General features: G+C 40.2%; 1 protein-coding gene across 13 annotated transcripts in view; it reads left to right on the top strand.

Annotated features, from left to right (window-relative positions):
* Nucleotides 1–20,657, top strand: part of Pard3 (par-3 family cell polarity regulator) — a 551,101-nt gene that overhangs the window by 282,958 nt on the left and 247,486 nt on the right. For all 13 annotated transcript variants that reach the window (XM_034522100.2, XM_076916063.1, XM_076916061.1 and 10 more), the window contains 2 exons: nucleotides 6,753–6,844; nucleotides 9,129–9,212. In XM_034522100.2, the coding sequence (XP_034377991.1) occupies nucleotides 6,753–6,844; nucleotides 9,129–9,212 (176 nt within the window). The remainder of the gene's footprint in view (nucleotides 1–6,752; nucleotides 6,845–9,128; nucleotides 9,213–20,657) is intronic.

A 20,657-nucleotide genomic window follows, 5' to 3' on the forward strand; every position in this document is an offset into this window, starting at 1 on the left:
TTAATCAAGTAGCTGCACCACCAACACAAATCCCTTCTGGAGTCCTCTTCACAATTCTCAAAAGGACTTGGAAGCCACGTCCCTCTAGAATTTTCTATCAACTGTAATTTTAAAAGTAGCATCATTCATTCTGTCTACTTCTAACTATGCATTTTCCCCTAAGATACTGTAGTTTATTAAGTCTTTCACTGAGTCAGGCAGGTTCTGCAATGACTGTCAAAAGTGTGAGAGAGAACATTTAATAGATGATTAGTGGTGTAGAATTATTTAGAATTCTGTTAAGGATAAGAAGAGATTTCGGGAGAGTATATTATAAACTTGAGAGGTTACTACAGGGTCATTCATTTCCTTTTTACATTTTAAGTGTAAAATCAAGGATAAGCAGGTAGGAAATGTACGGGGAGAAATAGAATTTTAGTGTTTAATAACGTGATTTTTTAATTGATAAATTACTTTCTACAACTGTGATCTTTTATTTTCAAAATCTCTAGTTCCTTGGAATACCATATGTAGCAAGACAGGTGGACGATGGCTTCTGCTTGGGTTTGCAGAGCTCTGTGTAATAGGTGGTGTGGTGTTGTTTGCTATCTTATAGCAATTTCTACTTTTTCTAAACACAGGAGCAGATGAAGGGAGGATTCAAGCCTTTAACTTTTCTAATTACTGTCATTTATCTTACTGCAGCATCCACCTAACTTTCTAAACTTTAGACATTTTATTCTATGAAGACCAGGAAATAATTAGCACTCAAATAGAGGGTAGCTAAAACCATTTTTAAAAAATTTCCAAATTTAGATGATATTTAGTTTAGACAAGTGTAGTTTTCCATATTGAATGGCTTGTACAAGTACTTATCACTCAAAGACAAATTGTCTAGTGGTGCTTTGAGGTTTTTAACCCCAAGTTTATCAGCCTTTGGGTTATTACCGTAATAGAGAAGATTCTGGGCATTCATGCTTCGCAAGCAGCTGGGCACAGGTAGCTCACATAGTCCTCTCACCTCCTTCTGTTCTCCGAGTGGAAAGTTCATTATTTTCTCTGTTGAAAGACTAAGACTGACTAAATACATACAGACAACAAAGAAGCGAACACAGGCTGTAGACCCTGGCAGAATTCCAGAGGAAGTATTTGGAATGCTGTATGAGTTATTTTTCATCAGCAGGAAAAGAAATATAGTTTTCCTTTCATCAGGAAGAAAAGAAATATAGTTCAGATTTTTGCCTTGATGATTCAAATGTGCTTTTGTTTACATGGGCAGAACCTGGCAGCCTTCCACTTGGGACTGGAGGAGGCTCAGTCGGTTAGTTACATCATTGCGTTGTAGAGTTGGGTTGTAACATATATTAAGCCGGGTTGAAGTTCACTTTACCTGGCGGCCGCTTTGAGCAAAATTTTATTTTCTGTCCTCAGCCAAATTAATTGAGCATCTCATTCTTGTCCCTCCTTTGACTGCTCTGATATTTTCATGCTTTCTTTTTCTTATTTTCTCCTTTCTGTTACTTATTTTTTTAATAGCGTGAGCAAAGAGTTAATAAAACCCATCCCCTTTCTGTGTGAGAGTTTAAACTGGATTCTGGGGCTCCCTTTGTTCTGTAAACTTGGAAAAAGTACTAATACAGTAGGGTTTTTGTCTTATGTGTTACCTCTGATGAGCAAATCACATCTGAACTTACGTACAGAATCTGAGCAGGTGTGTCTACGCTGTAGTCACTAAGATACCGAATTTTTCTGAAGCTCTGCAAACTGTATAAGTCATATGTCAGGTCCCTCTTGGAGCCTGGAAAGACTAGGTATGTAGCTGATTCTATGCTGTCATCCCGGGCAAGCATTTCACAGGTTGCACTCAGAATTGAAGGAAATCATGTGACATGCTCAGGATGAGAAGCTTTCTCTGCCAAGCCTCTCAGCACAGCAGAATCTCTTCCCAGATGCCTTCCCCCCTGTCTCACGTGTCTTAATGTCCTTTCCCCGGAATCTGTGGATTCCCTGGAATGGAAAATTGGAAACTACTCTTGGGCTGCTTTTCTTTCCTGCCTCCATCACCTCAGGACTCCAGTTCAGAGCTGTGGTGGACTCAGTACCAGAATGCATGCTTAGCCCTGTCCCTGGTGCCCCTAAGTCCCCTCTCCCACCCACAGGTTCAGTAAGCACTATGCATTACCAGCAGTGTAAGGACTGCATGGTTTTAGTGACTGGTGCCTTGATAAATTTATTCTCTTTCGTGCTTTCTAGAAGCTAATTTCTTTTACTTAAAAAATGTGAATTTTGTCAGTCTGAATCTTTCTTTTAACTCCCCTTCTCCCTTGCAGTGGTCTCAGTCTTCCTGATGCTGCAACCCTTTAACGGTTCCTTATGTTGTGGTGACCCCAACCATAAAATCGTTTTCTGTTGCTACTTCCTGACCATAGCTTTGCTACTGTTATAAATTATGCAGATGGCCTTAAGTGACCCCGTGAAAGGCTTGGTTGACCCCAAAGTGGTTGAGGCCCTGGGTTGAGACTACTACCCCCATTGAAATTGTTGAAATGTCTGGTTTTATCTAAGTTGTTTTTAAAAATTGGAACGAGTACTATTTTCTTTCCTTGGGGGGAAATTGTCTTCCAGATATTGTCTCCAGTGTGAACTGGTTTCTTCTTCCTTGGGCTGTTCCCTCACCTCCATCTGAGACGATGTGATATTTGAGTTTCCAGGGTTTTGCTGCAGTGCAGTGATAAACAAGCATGTAAAGAAAGGTGCATGGAGGGTGAAGACCTTACATGTCTGAAATGCACACTTGAGTTTCAGGCTTTCGTTCATACATTAGCTATAATGGTAGCACATGACATGAGGACACTGGATCTGATGGGTCCCTGTGGTCATCCCTTCATTTCAGAAAAGCCTTGTTTGGAGGGTGTTCGCATAGTATACAGCTTTGAACATAGGCAGAGTGTCTCCCTCTGTAGCCACAGTAAACTTGGCCAATAGTTTTTCAGTTTTCTGCTTTCCAGCCTCCCCCGCTTCTTGCTACCTTGCAGAAGTTCTGGCTTATGAGCTGCTATGTGTAAGGAATGGACTGGCTTTGACATTGTGATCCTTTTATTTTCTGTCTTCCACTAGCCCTGCATCTTCCAGCAGGGCCCATCCTAGTACCATAGGCACATAGGCAAGCTTGGGAGGAGCCCGGGTCACAGCTGCCAGTTCCTTTGACTACTAATGCATAGCATGTCATAACTGTCTATATTCGTGATGTAACCACAGTTGTTGGCATTTACTCTCTCTTTGAATATTTCCCTTACTAGTAATTCACAGTGTTTTCTTCTTCTTCCACCTGATGGAGGAGTGCAAGCGTGTGTGTATGTGTGTTGGCTTTTTCTCATCCCCAGAGGCAATTCACAATGAAAATCTGTGTTTTCAGCAAAGTACGATAAACATCAGGTGTTATGCAAGTTTCCCCATTGTGGATTTTTGTGTGATTGAATGGGCAGTTTGTTTATATTAAATTATTTTGCAAGGCATGCAGAATATGAGAAGAAGAATGGAGAACAGCAGGGAAGCTCACCATTATTTTATAAGATGTATTAGGGACTAGAGAGATGGCTCAGTGGTTAAGAGCACTAGCTGTTCATGCAGGGGACCAGGGTTCCTTACCTGGCATTTATACAGATGCTCACAACCACCTGTAACTTTAATTCCAAGGTATGCTTTCTTCTGGCCTCCATGGACTCCTACACACATGGTAACACATAAACTTATACAAGCACACACCCATACACATAAAGTAAATACATTAAAAGTTTACATATGTCACATAGATATCTAACCACCCTAAAATATCTGTCAAGGTGTATTTCTTGCATCAACTTCTTGTTTTTCCTTAAGATTTATTTTTTATTATTTTAATTGCCTCTGTAACTATTTCTGTGTGGGAATGTGCATTAGTGCAGGTACCCAAAATAGCCAGAGGCTTCATCTCTCCTGTTGCTGGAATTACAGATGGTTATCTGGCCATTAGATGTGCATGCTGGGAGCCAAACATGGGTCCCCTGAACAAGCAAGAAATGTGCTTTACCATCTCTAAAGCCCATGGTGCATGGGTTTAACAACATATGTAAATTGCCATGTTTGGCAGGCAGAGTGTTCAAACACCATGCTAAACTGGGGCACAGGTCTCCACAGTTATGGGTCATCTATTCCAGAGAGGCACATCTCTTCTGTTACCATTCTTCAGGAGACACAGAGACAGAGACGGTAGTCACCTTCCCTCCCTCAGCATCAAACCTCTGGTGCTTTAACACCTCAACCTGAGATTTCAACCTTTGCATTCCTAGCTAAAATAGAGGGGTGAGAAACTACATCTGGAAGTTCATTACTAGTATCTAGCTTTATTTAAATTTTTAAATTAAAATAATTAATTAAATTAATATTAAATATTGATTATATAATAGTTGGACTTCATTTTTTATGGTTACAGTGGGACACGGTATTTAGTTTTGCTGACAGTACTTGCCTGTACATGGCTTTTAAAACACACAAGACAAAATAAATGATGTAGTAGCTGATGCTGACCCATGTAAAAGATGCTAAGTTATAGTTGCCTCAACTACTGAGAGCACAGTCTTATGCAAGGAAGTATTGTGACCCAAGCTAAATTCTGTACACAGATCGCTAGCATGTCTTCCAGGCTTGGGGGCCTGGGGTATGTACTTTAGGAAAATACTCTGTAAATTGCCTCTTCCTGGTGTGTCTCTATAGGTGCGTATTCTTTATGTGGTTGTTTTCCTGGTGCCACATAGGTGTTTCTATGGGAGATACATCTTAGTGACATTTCAGTGGGGCTTAAACTATTAATAGATCTTAGAACAAAATGTCTTTAACCTGTAAGATCATTTTTCTCCCCTTACATCTTGCTTATAAACAATCCTGCCATCTCTCCACCTTCCAACTCCCAACAGAGAAGCATCATTTAGGGAGTTCGTGTTTACATTCAAAGTGCTGTTCTTAGGCAGGTTCAAGATGCTGTTAACCTTTGAGATGTATTATGTGCTGGTGCTTAAGAGAGATAGATGGTTAAGAAGTACATATTAGAGCCTCTCAAAGCACAGGAGCATCAATCTTCAAGCACCCAGCTCCTCCGTGCAGGGTGTGCAGGATGCATGGATATGTCTGCCACTCCCAGGATACATGCCACAGCAGAGCAGGAGAAGACAGGAAGGTGTGAGGAGTGGTCTGATTTTCTCTAAGCTCCCTTTAGGAATGCTCTGTGCTGTTTGTACTGTTTATCATTTTGTTGGCTGGTGTGTCTATTGATGGCATGCATATGTAATTATATATAATATATGTAATATATAATATATGTGTATATATATTATATATGTATATGATATATATCTTGTAAGTTAAGTATGTGAGAAAAAGAGGAAATTTGTCAGGCATGGTCACATGTCCTGTGATTCCACCACAGGCAAAGTGATCAAGAATTTAGCTGTGAAGCAAGTTTGAGGCCAGCCTGGGGTATGAGACCCTATCACAAATAAAACAAAATCTTCTTTGTCTTCATTAACCCCTTTCCTAGTGCAGCTGGTTTACTGTATTCATAGTATAACATGCAAACAAGCAAAAATAATAAAAATTCTATGTGTACCTATTATTTCTATAAGCATATGAGTAGATCAATTAAGCTATATTTAATAGCTCCCTTTAGGCAATCCCAGAGATTGCTAGGGCTAGTTTTGCTTTGACTAACAAGATTTTACAGAGTCTGCCGTTGTTGCCAGACAGTTCATTCTAGTTGAATATACGTGGCCCCCCCCGAACCGTTGTATTTGGAAAATGAGTCTTTTTAAAAATTTGTTAATCTAGAACATTGATAACAATCAGGCATGTCCATCACTTTTCAAACAGCCTCACAGAGTCAAGGAAGGATTGAATAGTGAACTCCTTAGTGGAAGAACATCAGGCAAGATGATCAGGAAAGGAGGGTTCTTGAGTACGTTGTATTTCACTTATTTATGCAAGCAACAGGGTTTATCCCACTTCTGACTTTTGGGATACAAACTCAACAATACCTGTAACACAACTGTGCCTTTTCAAAGGCGGTGTGCAAGTACAGAGACTGTACCCACAGATGTGTTTGTGTTCCCCTCACCTTAGGTCTTGCTGTGTGCCCCTATACAGGTAAGAGTCTGTAACCAAGGCTTCTGTCCTGTTAGAGGCACAAGGTACTCAGTCAGCTGTTTAGGAATGCTTTTTGAGAAGCCTCACTGGAACAAAGATCTTAGACTTGGAATTTTTCCTACTAAATTTTCATTGTGACTAGCTGAGTTAGTAGGTGATGGTGGGGGGAGGGGGTTGGGGAGGAGACTTTGCTATCAAGATCTTTGGTAGTAGTGGTCATGGTCTGTTAGCACCCCATCTGTTTTGGTCTTTGAAGTGTTTTAGGCTGTCAATGTAAATGTGTGCACTTAGAAATATGTCACAACTTTGCAGCAATATAATTACTGCCTAAAACATACATTCAAAAAAGTAACATATAAATAACAAGATAAAGAAATTTACGTTAATTGCAGTTCAGTTTTCTTTTTGTATCCCGGGAGCCTCTGTTGACCTTCTGGGACACATTGACTCTTGAGACTCTTCCTTGCTTGTTCAGGAAAGCATTTCTATCTTACCATCTAAGGGTCCCCTTCCTGGACAAAAGACCTCTTAACAGGATCCTAGTGCTTCTCAGCTTCCTTCATAACCCAGCATGCTTTTCTTTGTCACTCTGCCTCTAGGATGAGGAAGGCACGGAAGAAGACAGTAGCCGAGTGGAGCCTGTTGGACATGCTGATACTGGACTGGAGAACATGCCCAACTTTTCCCTCGAGTAAGTCCCTGTGGCTTTGCCTCATGTCTTACTGTGTATGTGCCGCAGGTGTTCTAAAGCATATGGCGTGTAGAATGTTTGTGCTTAGGTAAAAGCTATGCCTGCACTGCTTCATGTTCACCAAGAACATCCTTCACGTGTGATGTCCTGTAAGCAGCAAGGCGTGGAAGTTCATATGTGCCCGCCCAGGGTTTCACGCCTTGGCAAAAACTGCTAAATTAGAATAACATAGTATTTGATTGAAGATGTCTGTCCCGTTAACAGCTCTGTAAACACTGCAACTGTTTTCGAATTGCTTTACCTGTCTGTATGTGGATCATTTGTTCAAGTTTGCGAAGTGAGAAAAATATTCATCTTATTAATATCGATAATTAAAATTAATAATGAAATATGTTAATACTAAAAATTAGTTGGGTAAAGTATGCATTGGTCACATACACACACAAGCACATACGTGCACACAATTTAGCTGAAGAAACAGGGTCCGTGAAGATACTTGTTAGGATGGATCCTATAGTGTGGGAGTGGAGAACATGATTCTAGCCTTTTGCTAGTTCACAGCTTTAGGGCTTGGATATTAGCATGTTTACAGTGGAGAATGCCCTCAGTAATTAATACACTTAGTTCAGTGTTTTCTTGTTCTTCTGGGGTTAGGAGGATGCTGGGAACATTCACAGTGGGATTGAGCAGGCTTAGACACCATGGATTTATAGATACAATCACCAGCATTTCAGATATTTCTATTTAAGAGGTGTTTGGGGTACCACATTTTTTAAAAGAGGGAATGTAGACTAAAAGCCATTAAAACTATGCTTTTCCTCATTGAGACGCAAATGTTCAAATAGTACTAGCAGTTTAAAAACATGATTTTTATATAGTTGTATGAAAATGACTTGAGCATAGTGTTACTTTAGTAAATATTTTAGCTGTGTGGACAAATATGTTCATTTGTTTAGAGAAAGGCCTCCCTTTATAGCCTAGGCTGGTCTCAAACATACAGCAATCCTCCTGCCTCAGCTTCCTGGATTCTGAGATTATAGGCATAAACAGACCACACCAGACTTTTAATTAGTATATGTAATTGAATCTATATACATGTTTCTGCTTTGTTGGGTATCTCCATTAGTAGGTGGATTTACTCTCTACATAAGTGAGACATTCATAGTATATATGTTATATATATATATATATATATATATATATATATATAACATATATATATGCTTATATAAGAAATATATTTCAAAATTTAGCGTTTTGTTTTATTTAAAAACTACATTGTGGTCCCTGTCAAATCCAATGGGAGTAACGGTTTTCCACATTGCTTATGACAGACATTTAGTGGACATTCTATTTCCAAATATGGATTAATATACACGGAGCTCTCTGAAAATGTGTGCATGTGTTTAAAAAAATCTTCAAAGGAAGCAAAACCTCTCACATAGTTTAGATATGCCTTCTCTATATTATCGTTTTCATTAATCTCAAGGCAATGCTAACAGTAAAACCCACTTTAATAATGTAATAATGTCAGTTCCTGGCCACCACACTAAGTTCAAAGCAACTCCGTGCTTGGTTCGTGGAGTGTGTTTCATAGCTACAAACGGGAGAAGCATTTGGTTTTCAGTGGGTCCATTGGACAGAGAGAATAAGCTTCATAAACCACCCTCACAGTACTCTGCAACTGAGGAAATGGAGACTAGAGCGTCATAGTTAACAGTGAGATCATTAGCTGTCTCCTCTGGACAGTCGACTGGCAGGAGCAGGAGCAATAACCTTACTGGGTTCTTGGAAGGATGAAGTGACATGCATTGGAGCACGTTGTAAATTGCCATGTGCCCTGTGTGCACAGTGCCTGCGTTTAGCTAAGCTTAGAGTTCTCAAGTTAGCGGTTGGGGGTGGAGAGTGTTCAGTGATGTCAAGATGCTTGCTCTCCAAAGCATGAAGTCATATTGCTCAGAACGGAATGGTCCAATAGGACCTTCTGTGCTCCTTTTAACGTAGCTATCTCTGACGATTGCTCCCTCCATGCCATCAGGCTAGCAGTCAGCCCTCCATGCCATCAGACTAGCATTCAGGTAGGTGGACTTTGGCGCTGCTTCCATCACCACGCTTGCGTTCTCCAGTGTGTACGTGCGCGCGCCCGTCGCCTGTCGCCTGTCCGTCTGGGATTTTGTTTTGTTTTGTTTTTTTTGTTGCGTGTCTGTTTCTGTTTTGTTGTGTTTCTGTTTGGGTTTGTTGGACAGTCCATGTTCATGCTTCCTCATTCATCATTGTCTCACAGTGATATGGTAAAGCTCGTACAAGTCCCCAACGATGGAGGGCCCCTGGGAATCCATGTAGTGCCTTTCAGTGCTCGAGGCGGCAGGTAACGTATCTTGCAGGTTTTTTATTGATCGTAATGTCCACTGTTCTCTGTGTTGACTTCGCACATGCATAAGGGAAGGGTTTTCACCGGGGTCAGCTGCTTGCTTTTGTTATTAATATGTCTACAGAACACACCCAGCCCAATCAAGGAAGTTTCTATGCACAGGGAAGACCCGTAGGTTCAGATTATATTAACTAACTCACCATTTAGCATATCCTGGTATTTATGGACTCTGTTGCAAGCTGACCACCAGGCTTCATTTTCCAAACCCCCGAAGAGCTACAGTAATTATCTGGGAAAAAAAAATCATACGATAACATTTACCTGGATATCTTAGGTGGGAATTTGTTTGAAATTTGCATTTGTTAGCTCATTTCTGCAATTATGTAAGACACTCATGAGTTTTGTTGTTTTTTTTAAATTCCTTAGAAAGCTGGGCAAGCTGATTTTACTCTCCAAATGCTTACTATACCAAATGTGGTGCTGCTATTTTCAACCTCAGCGCTACAAAGAATATGATTCTGTAAAGTCTACAAATGTTACACAAGTTGTTTTGATTCTCCCCGCTGCCCCCACAGTGAAGTAAACATTATTTTGGGGCTTTAATATGTTCAAATAGTGTTTTATTTTTTCTTATATATAACTGATTTTATATATAATGATTATTATGAATAATTTATTGTTTAATTATTATAAATGATACTTACATGTTATATATTATAGATATTATAGATTTATATATAAATTATTATACATAAAAGTATATAATTATTATGGTTAGTTTTTTTGTATTAACGCTTGATGGGCAGGTGCCTTGTCCAGGTGGGGTGCTTCTTATTCACCTGTGACCTCCCCTCCTTTTGTTCAGTTTGTGATGACCCGGTGAAGCATGTTTATGCCTTGTTTTTGAACCCCTTAATCAACTCCTATTGTTTTTCCGCTCCATTCTTTTAAAAGTATTTCAGCTTTTTCTTTCCTCTTTGGTAGGAAAAAATTGTCAAGTACCCTTATACCTGTATCTGAGAACTAAGGACTAAACTAGGAGCCGACCCAGTGACTAGGAACCTAGGGCAACAAGAAATAAGAACAGGCAAGAGAAGAACCATAACTGGTGATCAAAACACAGACCACCAGTGGCTGAAATCCTGGAGCACACACTAGGAAACCACCCTTGGCAGGGGAGACGTGTGACTTAAGAACTCAAGAGCCACAGTTGAGAGCATACATTAGTTATGAAAGCCCAGGACAGTCATTTTTTAATTGAGGCTAGAGTGTGAGGATCTGAAATTCAGACCAGTGAGCTCCCAGACAAGTGACAGAACCAGCCACATGTGCTAACACGTTGTCTGTGTGTCCTAGAAGGCAGAGCATGAATTAGCACACAGCCAGACAAATGTTGTATTTCTAAGTCTTTGACCAATTACAGTGCTTCCCTATTAATCACGATGACTACAAGTCCAGATTTATGGGGTTTTTTGGTAAAAAATATAGATTGTGGATTGACTTGAAAGTGAAAGTCGAATCTATTAACATTCTTTTGAAGTACCCTGAATGCAGTATCTTGTAGCTCAGTGTAAAATTCATCTTGAGTTTTGGAGTGGGATTTTTATTTATTCCCTTTTTCCTCTTTTATTTTCACCTTAAACTCTGGAAAAACATTATAATATCTTCAATGAACTTTCAGTTAAATAATTTTTTTCAAAGGTACCTTAGCTTTATTTTCTTTTAAAGATATTATTTAGAATTATCTTAGAAGAAACTTGAGAAAGTTCAAAAAAAACCATTGGATCACAGCTTCCCAGGACCGATGTGTCTGAAACTACTTGTGAGCTATAATTCATCACAAATAAGATTATTGTGTATGTGCCAATATTGAACCAGTATTTGTATTGCAAACGTGTTACTTTCTGTCTTGCATTACACGTTTCCTACCTTACTGTGAAAAGACATTAGGATAAAATAAACAGATGACAAGCCTAAAGCAAAAGGAGAAAACAGAAATAAACCTGCCAGCAGGATGAATTCAAAAATATTGCAAAGCCCACCACAGTTGGTGGTTGCTGTGGTGTTGAGTTTGGATGCACAGAACCCAATCAAGTAAACAAACAAATTCTTCTGCAGAACTAGCCACTCTAGAGCTGAGTCATTCTTAATTCCTTCCAGTTTGACTCTTAATGAGGAAAATTGTGTGCAGCTTCCCTACATAAAGAACAAAAGACTTGGGTCTAGGAAAAGCAGACACTTCATAAATCCCTGCTGGTTATCACCAGTTTTCCCCATGACAACTGGATAGAAGTGCTTGGTTTTTGTTCTACTTGTGTGCAAGCACTATGTGAACTTGAAGCTTCTAGCTCTTTGGGGTTGGGGATGTTGATTGGGAGGGATGGATGAGGTAGCTCAGACTCAAGGGTCCCATTTCCAGGAATATAAAGATTCCAGAAATGCTGGAAACTGATCCTTTATGTTCTGTCAGAAATCCTGAGAGGCCCTCATCTTGAGATGAAGATGGTGAGGGCCAGGAAACAAAGATCAGTAGAACCCCACATTTCTCTATCAGAAACCCTGTGAGACATTTATCACCCTATAATGAGGATAGCCAGCATCTAAAACCTAGACGGTCGGATGCCATTTTTCTCCAGAGATTTGTTATAGTCAGAAGGTGGGTGATCTGGGAGCTGGTAGAGAAGAAATGTCTAAATTTGGAAACTGAGTCTGACTGGTGGTGGAGGATGATTTTAAATGGGATGGCAGCTCTGGGATCCTCAGGCAGATTGAATAATCAAGCAGAAAGGGATACGTGATGTCGCAGGCAAGAGGAAATCATGTGTTCTTCAGTGGGAACACAGCAAGCAGTACATGCATGTGCATTGGCATCTCTGAGAATAGTTAGCATGAAAATTTCACTCAGCCTGGTGGTCTCTCAAATTTAGGGACTTAACTAATTGACTAATTAACTGTTGTTCCAGAATGTTTATTTTTATAGAAATGACAAATACATGTAATCTTTGCTTTCCTGTTTAGAATTTCAGTCTAATTCAAGATGAGAATTATGCATAGAGAAGGGGCGTTCCTAGACTGCTTCAGATATCGCATGTAGTGAAGGGAGACAGTAATTTAAACTTGTGAAGTTGGGTTGGAGAGACCTTTACAGCTGCTTAGCAGTGACAGCTTCATTTCTGACCTTGCCAGACCTTCTTTTTAAAAGGCCGTTTTCTGTAATAAGTTGAATGTGTGCCTTTACCAGCAGTATTAAGGATGGCTCATCTCTCAACTCTTCCTTGGATGACTGACTCTAGACTAGTCACAGATATGGTAGGAAAGTCCACAGGGTCATCTTCTCCACGATGCTGTGTCTCTTAAGTGTCTTTGTGGAAATTTCACAAAAGTGGTAAGCTGGTGCCACTCCATACCGGGTTCCGTTATTTTGAAACACTTTCTCTTTACATCTGTTATCTCCATTCATTCTCTCCTTTCCCTTTCACAGGCCAAACAATTTTATTTAAGTCATAAATGCAAATACTCTTGAGATGCTCATAACAAAGAACTATGACATTGTTTGATGGAATTTCTCTATTTTATAGGTTCTTTTAAGTTCTAAGAACTATTCAGGGCTATTAGTTCAAAGTCCTTGGTAAAATAAAATTGCAGGCCAACAGTCATGGCAGAATTAGAGAAAATCTTAAGCTCAAGGCCAACCTGGACTTTGTGATAAGAACCTGTCACACAAAATTAAAAATAAAATAGTAGTGACAAACCCCAACCATGACATTATTTGACAGATTTTCTGAGACTTTCCAATGATATGGAAATATGATTATAGTATAACCTTAGGTCATTACAAAACAAGATACAAAATCATTTACCAAACCAGGGGCCAGACCTATGAAATTGTCATATTTTGTGTGTCCTTTGATGGACTTGAGAAACAGATATATTAAAAGGTATCATACACATGCTATAGGGATTGAAAGGAAGTGAGATTACTGAATGTTGACTGCCATGAAAGGCCCCTGAAAGCATTGTATGCTTGACTCATTCCTTGAAGGAAACAAGGACTCTATCCTAGAGATGTTATTCTGGAAAGATGATAATTCCTGGAGGGTATACTCACACAAGAGTGAATAACTGGTTGAGAGATGAATGTCTTGAAGATGCTACTGCAAAGCCTTACATGGGTTCCACAGTTTATTTTTGTAGTACATGTGCTGAATGTTTCCTGGTGAGCACAAGTGTGTCCAATACACTCACATAGCATCCAGAGCACAGCACAGCCTGTTCCCAGGGGTCTGTCTTCATTTATTACTAAATATTTTTTCATACTACCTTTTTATTTGAAGGGTGAGGGGTTTGAGACAGGGTTTCTCTGTATAGCCTTGGCTGTCCTGGAGCTCACTCTGTAGACCAAGCTGGCCTCAAACTCACAGATATCTACCCGTGTCTGCCTCCTGAGTGCTGAGATTAAAGGTGTGTGCCACCACAGACTAAATTTTCTCATGAAACTTATAATCAGGTGCTGATAACTTTATTTCAGAAGGGTCTTTGGTTTTGTTTATTATAACTATTTTATTTTGAGATGTAAGGCCTTGAAGTGGTTTCTAATTCCACCCCTAGAGTTAGAGACATCACAGATCAACTATACACCATAAAATTAGCTGTTTACACTGTGGTGTGAAAGCATTTGTTAATAAAATATAATTAGGATACAAAAAAATGGCTCAGCAAGAAAAGTTGCCTACTGCCTGAAACCTGAGTTCTATTTCTGGGGTCCACATGTTGGAAAGAGAAACCTGACTCCACAGGGTTGCCTGCTGACCTCCACAACTGCACTGTAGCATGTACACCTATGTAAACCCACATAGAAATAAAAGGTCATGGCAATTTCCTTTTTGGGATAATTTCCTGGAGAGATGGCTCAGTGCTTAAGGGTACTTGCTGCTCTTGCAGAGACTGGCATTTTGTTCTCAGCACCCATGACAGCTGGCCCATAACTCCAGCTCTGGGGAATCCAACATCCTCATGCTGGCAGACTGTGTTTCAAGGCCTACATGGGCCTACAGTTGACCATTTGTTATACATGAATTGCCTCTGTTGCTGCTTCCTGTTTTCTTTACAAACACGGGTTTTCTTATTTACTCACTGTGTACTAGGATAGCTTCTTTTTGTTCTAACTATGAATTATTCCTAACAAATACACACTCTCGCTTCTTAGAAATTCTTGGGAAGGAGGGTAACAAGTAAACCAAATACATTTACTATCCTCTGATTGGCAAAATATACTTCCAAAATTCTTCTGCATGTCTGATATTCAACCAGAAGATTTAGGAATGATCCATATCTATATAACTGTGGTTGAGGTTCTGGTGAGATGGGGTTTTAGCATGAAGGGGAAGGTCTGTGGGTCTTGGTGTGTTCTAGCTTCCTGCTGCTGGCTTCTGTTAGCAGGTACTCTGCTTATTAATCACTTCTTGCTTTTTATATACACATTAGTGGTGGTTTGACTGAGAATGACCCCAGAGGCTCATATGTTTGAATACTTAATCCCCAGCTATAGAAACTACTCGGTAAGGATTAGGAAGTGTGACCTTAATTGAAGACATAGGTTGCTTCAAAACGCTTGCACTATTCCCGGTTATTTCTCTCTCTGCCTTGTGCTTGTGTCTTAGGGTTTAAGCTCTCAGTTACTAGTGTAGCATCATGCCTGCATGCCTACTAGCGTGTTATGGTCACAGACTCACCTTCTGAAACTGCTAAGCCCCAAGTAAACTCTGTCTTCTGTAAGCTGCCTTGGCCATGGTATGATAGTTTGTATACACTTGGCTCAGGGAGTGGCATTATTTTAGGAGGTGTGGTCTTGTTGGAGTAGGTGTGTCACTATGGGTATAGGCTTAACACCCTCACCCTAGCTGTCTGGAAGCCAGTCTTCTACTAGAAGCCTTTAGATGAAGATATAGAACTTTCAGCTCCTCCTACACCATGCCTGCCTAGATGCTGCCATACTCCCACCTTGATGATAATGGACTGAGCCTCTGAACCTGTAAGCCAGCCCCAATTAAATGTTGTCATTTATAAGACTTACTATGGTCATGGTGTCTGTTCACAGTAGTAAAACCCTAACTAAGACACATGGTGTCTTATCAGAACAGTAGGAAAGTTACTAAGGTATTTTCCATCATTTGATATCTCTCAGCAATTGCAATCTATCTGGTATTTTCAAACATTCAGTGAAATATCCAGACCATCAGGGGAGGCCTGATGAGAAAACCTTCTTCAGTTGTTATTCTAGTGTCTTTTCAGAGATTTCCCCTCTCAACCTTCTGGCTTTAGCTCCATCATTCCAACAAATTCCACCCTCCAAACTCACAAAGAAAAACGGCACACTGAAGAGAATATTTTTATGTTCATGGTCAGTCAGTGTGTCAAAACAAGAATAATCCTATTGGTCCTTATGTATTTCTTATGATATGGAATGTGTATCTTTTGAATATGTGTTCTATATGAACCTAGTAGAGATAGCTAGAAAATTATTCCTATAGAAATAAATGGAGGGACGTTTATATGTGTATGCATGGATATATGTGTACAAATATAGTCTTGTAAAAACTGACTCTTGGAAACATAGACTGAATGGTTTCCTCAAGTCTAAACTATTCGTTTGAATAAGAGAGTAGAAAGTTGGCAAGCATGAGGGCCTGAGTTAGATCTTCAGGCCATATGGGGGGGGGGGGGGGGAAAGCCAGGTATATTTGCAATCCCAGTGCTGTGGAAGCAGGGGCAGTATGTCAGGATTTCACTGACAAGCTGAGCCTACTTTGCAAGTTCCAAGCCAATAAGAGGCCTTGCTTCATAATGATCGACACTGCCTGAAGAACAACCCTTAAGGTTATTCCTGGACTCATGTACACACATGTATACCCAAGTGTGCACATCCATGTACACTCTCCTCCCCACCTTTCTTTATACATATGACTATATGAATATATGGCAGTATAAATATATGTGTGTGTATATATATATATGTATGTATATGTATATACACATATATTCATATATACATCATATACATATGAATGAGTAACAGGCATGTAACTTTAGAAAGTTACATACTAACCCATTTAAATAACCCAGCAAAGTCTGAGCATGGCTCTTCCTTCTGCTAGGGTTTACTCAGCCATATTTATATTACCCTTTACTGTTTCCTTTTCCTGGTTAATAACCTTTTTCTCTATAGAGCATCCAAAACAAAACATTTGTTTTATGTCCTCAATATCTGTTTCCTGTTTTTGTATTTAATCTTTCAGTCTATTAGTGATCGGCTTGTCCACATGCTGTTTGTCTGTCTGCTATTAGCCTGAGGGCTTATTAGGAGCTTGCCCAGATATATGGGTTGAATTTGACTCTATCCTTTTTATAGTTTTAGGAAAATTGTGATTTTTTTTAAAGCAGCAGAATAATGTTTAATTTCCATTTCAATTAGAAGAAACTCCCATCCCTATTTACGTTTTGGCCACTTTACCCACCCATTGCATCTCCTTATTTATTTTGTTGGAGCTTGTGCTGGACATCCTGCCTAGGGCGTCACACTTGCTGGCAAGCCCTCTGTCAGATTTTTTACAAGAACCCTTTTTAATTAAAACTTCTTTTTGGAGACGTCTTCGCACATGATATTGCATTACATAAAAACTTTTTTATACTTGTATATTTAACAAGAGCTCCTCTCTGCGAGGATTGTTATTTTAACTAAAATGCCCATAGAATTTAAACTTTCCTTCTGTAGCTATGGCCATGGCTGTGATTCTGAGTTATGTATAACTGTTAATTCCCACGTGTAACCCTTGGGTAGCTGACAAGGTCTGTTTGACAGGACCCTGTTCATACCCTGCCCTTATTGTCATGTTTATATTGCATCAGGATTTATTAAGATAAACCATGATCATTCCCATTGAGCTGGATGTTCTGGGAGTGGAGATTATCAAAGCAGAACTTAAACTACCCCAGCCAATTTAAATGTCAATAAAACATTTGTTACTTATTTTCAGTTTTATCATTGGTTATAATTTATACTTAGAATTAAAATGTTAACATGTGCAACTGAGTTTGTTTGAATTAAGTGTATAATTAGGCTAATGAACCTTGTAAAAATGTAGTGGTGAATCCTTAATATAATCTGAGCAGTTAAATTTTTAATTATGCAACCAAAATCACACAGAGAGATGCAGCATCCGGCAGCTTGCTTTCTGTGATGCTCCCTCCTCCTGTTCCTGAGAGACACTGTTCAGCAACTATGTGAGAAGGGTTTAAAGAAAGATAGATATGTAATTGAGATTTCTACCCAGTGGGAATAATATTTTCTTACTCCTCACCTTCCTTCCCTCTCTCCTTTCCTCTCCTTTTCTCTCTTTTCTTCTTCTTCCTTTCCCTCTTCTCTTCCTTCTTCTCTTCTTCCCTTTTTTTTCCTAAGAAGGAAATTAAAAAAATACCCATCATACTAAACAGTAGAAGAAGAGTAGGTTTGAGAAATATTTCAGTCTAACAAGAAAAGAAAATTGTATTCTTTGGGAACCCTGCAACTGATTTAAGGTCTGCCTGAGGTTCACATCCTAGATAGAGCAGACATGTTTCCACATGATACTGCACTGAAGTCATTTCTTCACAAACTTCTACAGCCTTAGTCATAAAACACTGGGTCTCTTCTCAAATCATGTGGCTCAGTGCAGCCAGCATGGATGGATCTGATTCTTGGATCACCTCCCAAGAACTGGCCCTCCTTTTCTCCCATAGCTCCTGACAGGTCACTGTTGCCCCTTAGGAACTCTGGGAGTTGCTCCCAAGAAGGAAAGCATACCCTGTACCCTGACAGCTCATAGGCACTGAGACCTTCATCATTCCCATAATGTTTCAATAAAGCAACACAAATGTCTGTCTATCTGTCTGTCTGTCTGTCTGTCTGTCTACCTATCTACCTACCTATCTCTAAATTGCTTCAGAATAAACTCTGGCTGATGAGTTTAGTTTATGAGATATATACCTAACCAGGCAGTGGATGACACACACCTTTAATGACAGTGCTCCAGAGGCAGAAGCAGATGGTACAGTAAAACTCTTTCACAAAAAAGCAAGCAAACAAACAAACAAAAACAAACAAGCAAAACAGAGAGAGAGGGAGAGGGAAACAGATACACAGACAGAGACAGAGTGACAGACCGACTGACTGACTGACCTAGGATGTGCTTCTTTTCTTACTGTAGCCCTGAGACAGCTGGGGTTCTGTAGCATGCAAATGGGTCTTGTCAGTTACACAACTGCTTCCAGGTCATGAGAGTACCTGACCCTTCAGCTTCCTGTGGATCGTTCAGAACCGCCTCTCTATTCTCCCGAGACTGTAGGTGTTTTCTCGGGAGGTGTTTTTTGATCTTTTACCACGTTCCTTTTGTGTTTATTTTCATTCCGTGGAGCCAACAAGAGAGGTTTGCAGATTATATCACTTGATCTTTTTCATCCATTCATTCTCTGGAGATAGTGATTCCAGCATTATGGAGAAGCTGATTACATCATTTTAGTCCAGGCAGTTCCTGATTCCTTGGCACCACATGTCACTGTGTCGCCCAGGGCGTAGCCGCCTGCCCCATCATTTGACATTATCGTTACCTGGAGAGGCTGCTGATGCTTGCATTGCTATACTTCCTATGTTTCTCTTTTCACTTCTTCCAGTCATTCGTTTAGGATTTGTAACACCACCTTCAGCAGGGTTTCTCTATGTAACAGGTCCTAGAACTCACTTTATAGATCAGGCTGGTGTAGAACTGGTGTAGAAGTGCTGGGATTAGAGGCATATGCCACCATGCCCAGTAATTTGCAATATTTTCTCATACATCAGCATTTGGCCACACAGCATTTAATGCATTTGGCCACACAGAAGGACAAGTTAGAAAGACAATCTTCAGTGACGTTTCATGATTAACCCAGTGGTAGAATGCTTGCCCAGCATTGAAAACATTACCACAGAAAGACCAGAAGTAAAGCAGGTGACTGCACAGTTTTGTTTTCAGATCATTATCTTGGAATGATTGTCTAGAAAAGCTGTTAAGCCCTCTTTTACAAGGTGGATGCTTAGCTGGATGGGGTCTGGGATCTGCTTATAGAATTTAGCTGCTTCTCTACTACAAAGCTCCAAAGTCTTCCCCATTCCTTCTAACATCAACATGATCAGGTTCTTCATGGCCGCTGCCCACTCTTTGGTACCAACTCTTAAGCTATTTTTCCCTTGCTGTGATAAACAGGACCAGAAGTGACTCACGGTCAAAAGTTTATTTTGACTTTATTATTTTAAGAGTTTATTACAGGGCTAAGAATCTATCATGGTGGGAGGCATGGCTGAAGGCCGCTGGAGCAAGAGGCTGAGAGATTGCATTTTCAGCTGCAAACACAAGGCAGAGTGATGAACTGGAAGTGGGGCAAAGCTATAAACCCTTAAAGCCTGCCCCTCAATGTTCTTCCTCCAATGAGGTTGCACCTTCTATAGGTTCCATAACACCCTACAAACGCACCAACAACTGGGGGACCATGCATTCAGCTACCTGAGCCAGTAGGGGCATTTTCATTCAAACCACCACAAGAGTATTAATAATTTCGTCTTTTTACTTTGTCTCCTTCTCCATGAATTTCATTTCTTGTTCTCTCTTTAAAGTGTGAGTACTGTTGCAGATGAGAGAAATGCTAAGTGATATTCTCTGAACCGCTTTCCTCCTGCTGCTGCTGCTGCTGCTGCTGCTGCTGCTTCTTCTTCTTCTTCTTCTTCTTCTTCTTCTTCTTCTTCTTCTTCTTCTTCTTCTTCTTCTTCTTCCTCCTCCTCCTCCTCCTCCTCCTCCTCCTCCTCCTCCTCCTCCTCCTCCTCTTCCTCCTCCTCCTCCTCTTCCTCTTCCTCCTCTTCTTTTTTCTTTGACTAGGAGTGGGGCTGCAGATCACTTAGTTAAGGAAGAGACTCACCAAGTTTTGAATTTCCAATTATTAGATCTATTGTTGAATTCGAGCAGGGAAAGTCTCTCCCTCAGTCTCCCTAAAGACTTTGCTGTTATCCTTCAAACTCTGAGCAGGGAGGGTTTGCACTGTGCTCCCCCTGACCTGTGCTGTGAAACAAAGAGGTTGCTTCCAGCATCCTTCCAAAGCCATTCATTAGACCATCCCTGTTCAGCCTGTGATACCCACTGATACCCTAAGCAGCTGGAAGCAGAGTTAGTACACACTTAATCTCAGAAGGCTAATACTGACAAGTCAGAAATAAAGATTTCTGTTAATCATTGAAAGGGTCAATTTGTACACATCATTGAGACTCTTGTGGTTCCTCCCTGTGTTACTTGAACACATATCAGTAGCACTCTAGTCCATCCCCTCTTAAGGGAGTCTGTGACCACGTACACTAGAGCTAAGGCATGTGGAGGGAATGCTACC

Source organism: Arvicanthis niloticus, chromosome 18 (genome assembly GCF_011762505.2).
Source record: "Arvicanthis niloticus isolate mArvNil1 chromosome 18, mArvNil1.pat.X, whole genome shotgun sequence".
Lineage (NCBI taxonomy): Eukaryota > Metazoa > Chordata > Mammalia > Rodentia > Muridae > Arvicanthis > Arvicanthis niloticus.